Source organism: Vigna unguiculata, chromosome 6 (genome assembly GCF_037176805.1).
Source record: "Vigna unguiculata cultivar grain cowpea cultivar isolate G323 ecotype 2 chromosome 6, ASM3717680v1, whole genome shotgun sequence".
In the NCBI taxonomy this organism is placed as follows: Eukaryota; Viridiplantae; Streptophyta; class Magnoliopsida; order Fabales; family Fabaceae; genus Vigna; species Vigna unguiculata.
The window spans coordinates 45,793,064-45,803,738 of NC_140797.1; the positions used below are offsets into that span (position 1 = coordinate 45,793,064).

A 10,675-nucleotide genomic window follows, 5' to 3' on the forward strand; every position below is an offset into this window, starting at 1 on the left:
ATGAAATTCTATTATTGTTAAAGTTTAAATCTATTTTTATTCTCATATATATATATATATATATATATATATATATATATATATATATATATATATATATATATATATATATAAAATTGTAGTCTTTCTAAAAATTTAGTTACATTATTTAATATTGATACATGTAAAATATCCAAGTATAAATAAAAACATTCAAATAAGTTTAAGATTAAGAGAGAAACAATGGTTAAGAAAAAGAAAGATATATGGAAAATTATTTAGAAGTGAAAAAGTTAAAGTTAAAGTTGAAGGAAGACATGGTGCAAATTGAAATGGTTAGTGTAGAAAATGAAAGAAAAATATATAGAAAATGTAAAATTGTAACAAAATATATATATATATATATATATATATATATATATATATATATATATATATATATATATATATATATATATATATTTATTGTAGTGCTTTAGTCGTTCGGGACACTACTTGGTTTTTTAAAATGGATAAAATGTCCCAGAACTAACCTAAAGTTTATAGGCTCAAAAATTGGACATAAGTTTATTTATTATTAGTTGATGTTTTCTATATATAAGAGATATTTTAGGGAATATTTTTTTTAAGGATTTCATTTATAAATTAAAAGTTAACTGTCAGGGGAAGCTATTTTTTGACCTCAACGTGCTCTTTATTTCATGTTAAGTAAGAAAAGTTTTTAAAATTTTACCTTCGGTAAAAAATATTCAATTTTTTGCCGATATATATATATATATATATATATATATATATATATATATATATATATATATATATATATATATATAAATATAAACAAACATATATAAAGGGTTAGGCTAACCACAAATGCAGGACACTAAAATTGAGTTAAGTGAATGCAATTTATTTTTTCCTAGTCACAAACACTGTTACTTATGCTTCTAAATAGAGTATCGTTAGGCATTATCGGTGAAGTAAGCTCCAAGAATACATTGGATCAGTAACCTACACGAATCTGTGGTCACCGTAGATAAAAGGATACAGCTCGGTCACTTCTATGAAATCTTATCTAAATTCTGAATTTATGATCTCGTAATTATAAAATCATGAATTTAGCCTAATTTTGCATGAAAGTAAAACTAAAGCAGAGTGGCTTTAGAGCTGACCTGAGGCACTTTCATAAAAGTAGCTCGTGCAACATCCAAGTATAGCGGAAACTGAGCCAACGAAAAAAGTGTGGTGGGCACGCATATCACACCGTTTTTTCAGTTTTTCCCTAAGCACAAACGGGTGCCCAGCGCAGAAGAAAAGCAACATGGAAGTAATCGACAGGAACAAAGATGTCAAACCGAAGAGCAGCTTCAGAGGAAGATCTTTGCTAAAATCTTGGTCCTTGAGCCGGGACGTGAGTACGGAGAGGAACAACACCAGCGAGGAGACAGAACAGCAAAGAGTAACCAGTGATGACATCGCGATGTCTTCATCAGCAATTATAATATGACGAACCTTAGTAGACCAATAAAGCAATTCCTCTTCTTAACTCAATTATGAATTTTACCAAAGTCAAGTTTCTTTTCTTTGCTTGATTTCATGTCAAGCGTAACTTTTTGAAGTTGATTTAATATATCTATGCCACTAAATTCGTGGATCCAAAAGCATACGTAGGATCAGTTAAGTTAAATTTTTTTCTAAGCCTTTGCACCGGCCGATGTGTCATCATTGATTCATGATGATGTACTATCTGCGTGTCATCACATATAGTTTCAAGTATTAATAGATATAAAAAGGTATTGAAATCTTGAAATAATGGGAAAATATCTAATACTTAGTTAGGACCTTGCATGGCTGGATAGAAGTGTTATTTTCCATCATACCATTATTTTTCTCATTTTTTTGAAAATTATTACATAATCATCTAGAATAATATTTCTTTTTTCTCTCATGAATTTTTGCAAAGATACCGACTCATATCTTATAGAGGTTTTAAACTTGTTTCATCAAAAATAATTGTATGAACTAGATCTGAAAATTTCAATGACTCTTCCTTTAAAGCAAAGTCTCTAACTTTATTCTTTTTCCAAATTCAATATCCTCAAAAAATGAGTCATTTATAGTAAAAAAAAAATTATCTTTAATGTGGGATCATAGAATTCATAGCTTCAGATCTCATTATTTTGGTTTGTTTATCTTTGACGAATTCAAAACAAAAGCGAATAAAATTCAAGATCCGATTAAACACAAATTGTTCGACTCTATTTCTATACGAGACCTAAACGCATGTGACATAGCACTTGTGCTATAGTGTAAAGAAAGAATTAACATTACGTAAACAAATACTGAAATATCCATTTTATGTGTAGTCTATAGATACAAGGTCTATATTAAGCTCCATCTATCGAAAATTAGATTACATGCAGCATTATTTTAGCTCTGCTGTAATACTGATTATAAAGCTAATGTAGAGAGGTCTTGTAGCCACGCTGTGGTACTTTCTTAAAAGTAGCCCATATGAGATCGATGTAGAGTGGAAATTGAGCCAAGGCAAATAGTGTCACTGGCAGGCATGTGACGGCATAAACAGGGAATGCAACTGATTTGAGTTTGTCCTTTAGGATAAAGAAATGACCAGCACAGAAACAGACCATCATAGAGGTAATGGACATGAACAACGATGTCAAACCAACGATGAGCTTCCTGGGAAGATTTTTACCGAAATCACGCTCTTGATACCGAGATGTGAGTATAGAGAGGAACATCACCAGTGAGGTAACAGAACAGCAAAGAGCAATGAGAGATGCGATTGCAAAGGCTTTAAATTCTGGTTTGTTTTCAAGAGTTGGGGAGCCGGTGTCGTCTTTGAAGTCACCGGGGACAGTGGTGGATGTGGAAAAGGCCACTGTCGCTATCAGTGCTGCTACCAAGGAGCAAGATTCAGAGGTTTTTTTCAGCCATTCTCCACCACTCTTGAGAAGCTCCCTGTGAGTCTCGCTGAAGACATCTCTAGGTGTCTTGTTTTTATCGTTGTATCGACTAAAGAAATGAGGTCGCATCGATTCCTTAACAAACTGCATCACATAATGAGTGACAGTAACCAGAAAATTTAAATCATTTTACGGGGATAATAATGAATATGTAAACTTACGAGGTACCACTTGATTTCCCAATGCATTTGCAGCGCTTCGCCAGGAATGAGCCAGGGTTTATACTCTCCAAGCTTCGCTGCCAAGTGCAAAGCACTGTTTCCCTCGTTATCCACTTTATCGAATATACTCTCCTTCAGATTTTTCTTCTTCAGCAATAAGTCATATAAGTAGGTTTGCCTGTTCTCCACTGCCAATAGCACTATATTTTTCTTACTCGCATCCATATCATGAACAGCTACAGGAAATGAGTCCATGATTTTCTCCACCATTTCTGTCACTCCGTTCTTTGCAGCTATTAATATTGGTGTCTCACACGTCTTCTTTTCTTTGCCGTTAGCCTTCTCTTCCCCTGCACGTAAAAGTAAACCTATAGTAATAATAAATAATATTCAACTCTCAGCCTGTTTGATTCTGCATTGGAAGAGGCTATACATATGATTTAATCATGTAAAAATATTGAAAAAGTAAATACATTCTGATGCAGAACCAAACACAGTAATAATGTTATACCATTGTTTTGTTGGTTGGGTTCTCCTTTGGTGGTAAAATGTTGCTCCACTTCTGTGATACCAGCCAAAGTAACATTACCCGCTTCATCAAAACTATAAGGGTCTGTGCGTTGATCTTTATTCTCCAATATATTCACGGGTACGCTGCCATCGTCATCGTACTCATACATGCAAGCTCGCTTCAGAAGTTCATCCATTATTTGTGCTGACCACTCGTGCTTTTCCTTCTTCCGACGTATCTTATTTATGTTCGCTGACCCTTTTGTAGTTTCATTACCACAAACATTGTCACGTTATTAACAGAAAAAAGGTGCTATATAAATCTCATTTTAGCAACTAGTTTTGTTATAGTTATTTATCGTATCATCACTATTAACTATTTATTAATATTTAGTTGGGTACTAACAAGATTTTATAAACAGAGATCGTTAAAGAATTAAATTAAACGTTAAATTTATTTTTTAAGGAAAGAATATTAATGTTCATTTTGATCGCTCTCATTTTCGACGAGAAAAGTATTCGTGTTAGTCAAAAGTTTTTTCCCCAAATGCCCGCCTCCTCCACTCAAATTAAAGTTCGTGTATATAAAATATCACGAGTGTAGTTAAAGCACAAACTTGCCAAATAAAGTGCAAACTTATAACAGGTATGCTCATCATATATAACTGATATGCAATATATATAAACGACTCTATAGCTAAATATGTTCATGGAGACATACCTGTTCCAAAGATAATCGACAGCATCATAAATACGAACTTGAATAAATTTACACAGCTTTGGTAATTCACAGGAAATAATGGATGTGACCAAGTGCTGCTTTCAGATCCTAAACAAATCATATTGCGGTTAATTTGCTGTATAAAATTAAGTTTTTCTTTTGGGTCCAAATATGGTGCGTGGAAAGCGCGAGTATAAGAATTTCAGTAACAATTTAGTCCTCACCTGGAGATTTTGTTTCCGCTCCATTATTTGTAGCAATATCTTTCAATGCTTCAAGGTCTCTTTCTGTTCCAATTTGATCATTATGCGGTGACTTTTTATGAAATTGTCTCAATGGCTCGGTCACTGGATACATGGAAAACGAATCAAATCACGATTATAGTAGAAAGTTCAGGTTATTAAATGATGTTCACAAGTTGAAGTTTTGAGTAATAATTTTCTCGAAAATTACCATATGTATTGCAAAAATACTTCTAAACACAGGGATTGATTTATACGTTTTGTAAGAAGAGAGAATATATATATCTTTTACATACCCACTAAGGCGAATTTTTTTGCCACCCTCCAGAGCCCCACACATGTCTCGTAATTTTCCGGATAACTGGATTTTTCTTTGTCGGTTGTTGGAAGTTGCTGCTGACTATTGGGTGCTACTTCGAGCTTCTTCACCATTATAGCTTCCAAATAAATTACACATACATTTTGATTATCAATAATAATAATAATAATAATAATAATAATAATAATAACGTCCTACTATATATGTATAAAGTGAAATTTGGAATGAGTATCTTACCATTATAAACAATTCGTTCAAACCGTCCCAAGCGGCCACCACTCTTGAAAACAGAAGGCTTATTTGCCAGGAGATGAAGAGGAGTTAGCCCACTCTCGTTCACTGAGTTTACAAGATCTCCGTATAAATGAATTATTTGGAATGCCAAATCTGTAAATAAATGAATGATCACCTAAAATTAATTATTAGATCGGAAAGTTGAATTTATTAGATTGAAAAAAGGTTTAGAAGGAGTTACCAAAATAATCTCCGGCAATGGCAGAATGAAGAATGGTGTCACCATCAGTTCTTCTACAGTTGCTGTAGTAGTGGAGAGGCTCTGGGTAGGTGTTGATGGAGAAATAGTGAAGGAAAAGGAAAGCTTCTTTTCTGCCATGGAGAGCAGCAAGAAAGAGAGGGGTCTCGCCATCAACGTTGCGCATACTCAGCAGCGAAGCCTCAGCGGAAGCAATGTACTCGCACATCTGCACGCTCCCCATCGAAGCCGCCAAGTGCAAGGCCGTGTTTTTTCTGTTGTTCTGAATTCCCAGTGCCTCTTTACGCTTACCCTCTTCCCTCTCCGAGCAAATAAGCTTCACCAGTTTTCCCACGACGTCGTTTTGGCCGTCGGTGACGGCGACATGCAATGCAGTGTCACCTGTCTTGGTTATTTTGGCCGTGTGAGCCTTCTTGTCCTTCTCGTACGTTCCCACCACTTCTCCCCACTCACCCTTCATGCAAAGTTTGAACAAACGCTTGCTTGTTTTTTGTGTGTGCTCCCTCCCTCTACCATCTTCCCTTTCCGCCATCATCACTTCACCTATTATTACTTCCCTCTCTTCTTAAACCTACACATTCTTCTATTCATGTCAGCCACAACTACATATATGTGTCTGGAATGTAGGTTGCTGCTACTTTTTTTTGGCTTTCGTATCAAGTTATTCCAACAGAAAGTTACGGCACCATAAATATTTTTATTTCTGGAATTCCTCACTGGCAAATGTCAACTAACTTTCCTTCATTTTCTCCCACTTGGAAGCGACAGAATATGGCGAGTTAGAATAATCACTTTGGACTATATATATATAAAGAGTGGGAGAGAGAGGTGAATTATTTTTCTTGCTTTTTCAGATTATATTCTTAATAGTGTGAGTTGGTTGGCATTTTTTTGTTCTGACTACTAAAAGAATGCTAACATATTGTTTTGTTTTGGAATTTTGATTGAACTTACTTTGGAAGCGGATTGGATGATTGTGGTGAGTATCGGTGCTGTGTTTCCTCTTGAAGCAAAGTGATAAATTTTCTTTGTGCAACGTGTTACACGGACACTGACTTTTCTCTTTCTTTACCCCTCCTGTGAGTTTGGAGAACTGTTCCTTAGTTGCGCTGGTGGTATTTGTGGCTTCTGTGGAAGGAAAAGGACAAAGGAGGGGTAATTCCAAAGAGAGTATAGTGATAGGTTGACACAACCACAAACATCATTTGATACTCTAAACTTATAATATTTTAATTATATTTATATTATTTTTAATTTCAAATTATAACATACATTATTATAGTATTGAAAATAGTGTTAAATGTCCTTATTGACGTAATCCCTAAAATATTTTACACAAATATGTTTTTTATCATATGAATATGTCTAAAATTCAATAAAATATTAATGTGTATTTGTTTGGAAGGATATTCGGTCCATCGAAATAAATTGTGTTTTATTTATTCTGGTAGTAACGTAATTTTTATTGTTTAAAATTTAATCCATTAAACAAAAATACATATCAACATTATTCTACCAAAAAAATTATTATGTTAATAAATTATATACTTTAAAATATTTGAATGAATTAAATATTTTGAAGAATTAAGACGTTTAATATATAAAATATGTGAATGAATTAAATAATTTGAAGAATTAACACCTTTAACATATAAACTGTGAGTATTAAAATATATGAAGGAGTTAAATAATTTGAACGAAATTGTTTAATAAAGAGGTAACTAATATTTTAGTTAAATACTTTACTATTACTTACTTATATCAGACATATTGAAAAATATTCTTAATAGTCTTAGCGGAGAGCGAAAAGAAATTTTACATTATTTATAGATAGGATAAATATAATTAGTATTGCTACCAATTTCTTTTACGTTGGTTTTTGTTATTTTATTTTAGCTCCTCTTAAATCTTAAATATTATTCTCGTTCTTGTCTCTATAATATAGAGGTTATTTTCTAACTTAAATTATTATGAAGAATTCGAATAAGTTTTTGACTTTTATTTTTTCATACCAAATGTATAATGATGGGACAAAATCTCCTACCTTAACCGAGGTTCAGAATCTGAATGGACCGGCCAAGTTCGATCAATCACGACGGCGACGTTTTCATAGATGCGTTTCAAAACTTTCCCGCCGAGGGCCCGCCGGAGCCTTCCGATTCGGCTTCCAGGCTTCCGGATCCTCCACCCGAACCTAAGTCATACTATCCAGCTGCCACAATCCGGCGCCGACCAGTTCGTCGGGGTTTTTCGAGTACTCAATCGTCAGGTTCTAGCTTGGGGAGCGATTTGGTGAATGGCGATTCGAGGAGTTTTCAACACCGCACGAGGCATCGAAATCTCAAGAAAGCCGAGAATACGGAGAAACCCGATTTGGATGACCGGCAACAAGTTAATGCCTCGACGGAGGAGAACAACGAGGGCTCCACCGTAACTTCAGCTGCGAACGATGATGCAGCTTTCGACTCCGTTGACTCGGCGCCGCGACAAGGTGACTCGTCTTCGAGTTTCCTCGACCTCCCCGCGGGGTTGGCGATTAACTTATTAGGGTTTCAGATTAAGTTAATGTTCATGTTCATAACTTACCCGCTGTTGTTCGTGTTTTATTCATGCATGTTTTTCGTGGATCCTCTGGGGACAACGAAGAGGGGCAAGGTTTTCCTTGTAGGGATTTGGAACAGAGGGTGGCGTGTTTTGTTTCGGTGCATTAGGCCTTATGTTAGTAGATGGTTCAAGGAGGACGAATCGATTTGGAGCGTGGCTTTTCGGTGGGGTTGGGGGTTTTTGTGCTCAGTCTATGTTGGATGCGTTTTGTTTGGTCTTCTAATTTCGTCGTTTGTGTTTAGTATGTTGTTGATGAAGTATTTGGTGGAGAAGCCGATTCAGATGAGGGAGGTTTTGAACTTCGATTATAGCAAACATAGCCCTGTCGCGTATGTGCCGATAATGTCGTGTGCTGGTGTTATTGGTGGTATAGGTTCCGAGTATAAGGATGATGATCGGAAGTGGGTGGGTGAACGGTTTATACCTTCTAAGCACAAGGTGCAAGTCAATGTTGAGTTAAGAGTGCCAGAGTCAGGATACAACAGAAACCTTGGGATCTTTCAGGTGCTTATCTATTCCCTTGATTAAAGTGTTTTACATTTAGATTAAGGGTTGGTTTAGATAAAATTATTTGTAAGACTTTACGGGAAAAGAAAATAATAAAGTAAAATAGATTGAATATTTTTTTTCATTGGTTAAAATGATCTTATTTATACACTACAGGTTTTTTTTTTAGGGTATTTGAAGTGGTTATTCACCGATTAATTTTGGCATTTATCCGTATGGATTTTTTGTTTATTAACTAGAAGGGAAGATGTTGATTCTTTGTTTATTAACTTGAAGGGAAGATGTTGATTCTGTAATGAGACATTATACACTACACTGATAGAATATAGACCTCTCTGGGATTATGCAAATTGGGTCATTGTGGTCACTAGTGTTGACTTTTAAAGCAACCCGGTGGTAAGATTTGTTAGACACCCAAAAATAGTTTAATAGGACTTCGTATAATAGTTCAAGCTTTTGGGTTATGTGGTTTATGGCAATTTATTTCTGTTCCGTTTGTGGTTACTATCAGTGTGGCGTAGGTGTTCTAAAAGAGTTGTGACAAATATTAGGCAAAGAATGAATTAGTTGTACTTGTTCCATGACAGTTGATTATGATTTCGTCAAGCATCTTTGTGCATTCTATCAAATTGTCATTGCTCTTTAATTTGTATCATACCTTTGTTAGACAAGTAGAATTTTTGATGATGATATGTGATTACAGATGTGGCAGTTTATAGTTTCCTGCAGCTTGCTTTTGAGTTTCTTCATTAATTTCTATTGTTTTGTAGATCAGGGTAGATTTCCTATTGCCTAATGGTAAAGCTATTGCAACCTCAAGTCAACCTTGCATGTTAAGATTCAGAAGTCAGCTTATCCGCCTAATCACTACTTTCCTCAAGATTGTTCCTCTTGTTACTGGGTATACATCCGAAACTCAGACTCTGAATGTGAAGATGAGAGGTTTCGAAGAAGGAGAACTACCTACTTCGTGCTTGAAAGTGACCCTTGAGCAACGAGCAGAATATCAACCAGGTGCAGGCATTCCTGAAATATATGATGCATCTGTGATTGTTGAATCGGAACTTCCACTGTTCAAGAGGATTATTTGGCTTTGGAAGATGAGCATTTTTATATGGATCGCAATGATGGCATTCTTCACAGAGTTACTCTTTGCTCTTGTGTGTTGCACGCCTTTCATTATTCCGAAAACAAGGCAAAGGGTGGCTCCAGCTAACCGTTCTGCAACCTTAAACCGTCCTCAGGCACTAGATTGAGATTGCTTTTTTCTATAGTCATTGTTAACCGTGATGGAAGTAAGGTTTTTGTCTAACAAGTTAGCCTAGCATGTATTAATTTGTGTTAGTGTTCTAACATCTAATTGTTATTTTTTCTGTTGAATTTCTTTCGCAAATGCTTAAGAACACGTCATGTACAAAATGTAATTTTTGTCAACACATCAGAAGGGGAATGTTTTTAGCTAACCTGATGCTGCAGTGGTAATGAAGAAACTATACCTAAACTAGGATTTATGACAAACTGATTAATAAAGGCCTTTGTTGGATTACTTCGATATCGATTCGATACTAATTAGATGTTAAACTAATTAAGAAAAGCTTACCCAATTCTATACTCTAAATTAATGTTTTAGAGACTCATTTGGGTTGAAATTCACAAAGGAATGGTGAAGGGAGTTTAGGTTAGTGCTTGGATAAAAGAAAGAAAGAGTGGGCTTGTTTTGAGAGAGTGAAAGGAAAATCCCTGATTTACTATTTGGACCTCTCACATTTACTTTATTCAATTGCCTCCACCTCATCAAATTTCTTCTCTCAACCTATTAAAAGCTTCCGGAAAATGCTTTTTTTTTTCGTAAAAGAGTAAAATGTTTAACTTCCGAAAAAAAATCCTAAATTATTTATTCTGTTTCGGAAAATAAATTTCAAAAATATGAGGTGCAGGAAGTAATTGGCTTTTACTTTATGACTTTTATTTCATTTTTGCCACAACCCAGCCCAAAGTAATTAATGTATATGCCATCCAAAATTTTCTATTATCACCCATCTTATCTTAAATAGAACTATTACTCTCCGCAAAAGAAGTAAAACTAATCCTCATTCCTTCCGCTCATACCTTAAATATATACATAATTAAATAATTAAGAACTTAAATATGTCTT

At 34.8% G+C, this 10,675-nt stretch overlaps 2 protein-coding genes across 3 annotated transcripts; one reads left to right on the top strand and one right to left on the bottom strand.

The window, feature by feature from the left end:
• Window positions 1-2,298: 2,298 nt before the first annotated feature.
• On the bottom strand, window positions 2,299-5,997 carry LOC114187601 (uncharacterized). Of its 2 annotated transcripts, none has more exons than XM_085675178.1 (8): window positions 5,392-5,997; window positions 5,154-5,303; window positions 4,894-5,034; window positions 4,580-4,702; window positions 4,356-4,463; window positions 3,636-3,893; window positions 3,125-3,492; window positions 2,299-3,047 (listed from the first exon to the last, which is right to left on the bottom strand). In XM_085675178.1, exons 1-8 carry the CDS (start codon window positions 5,942-5,944, stop codon window positions 2,436-2,438), a joined length of 2,313 nt encoding a protein of 770 aa, XP_085531304.1. In that variant the 5' UTR covers window positions 5,945-5,997; the 3' UTR covers window positions 2,299-2,435. The 2 variants fall into 2 exon arrangements, with proteins under 2 accessions (XP_085531304.1, XP_027931687.1); XM_028075886.2 differs by having other exon boundaries at window positions 2,302-3,047; window positions 3,125-3,474; window positions 5,392-5,995.
• A 1,390-nt stretch (window positions 5,998-7,387) lies between these two features.
• Window positions 7,388-9,983, top strand: LOC114188844 (seipin-2). Its single transcript, XM_028077503.2, has 2 exons — window positions 7,388-8,517; window positions 9,291-9,983. The coding sequence occupies exons 1-2, from the start codon at window positions 7,477-7,479 to the stop codon at window positions 9,774-9,776; spliced, it is 1,527 nt and encodes a 508-aa protein (XP_027933304.2). The 5' UTR covers window positions 7,388-7,476; the 3' UTR covers window positions 9,777-9,983.
• Window positions 9,984-10,675: the final 692 nt, after the last annotated feature.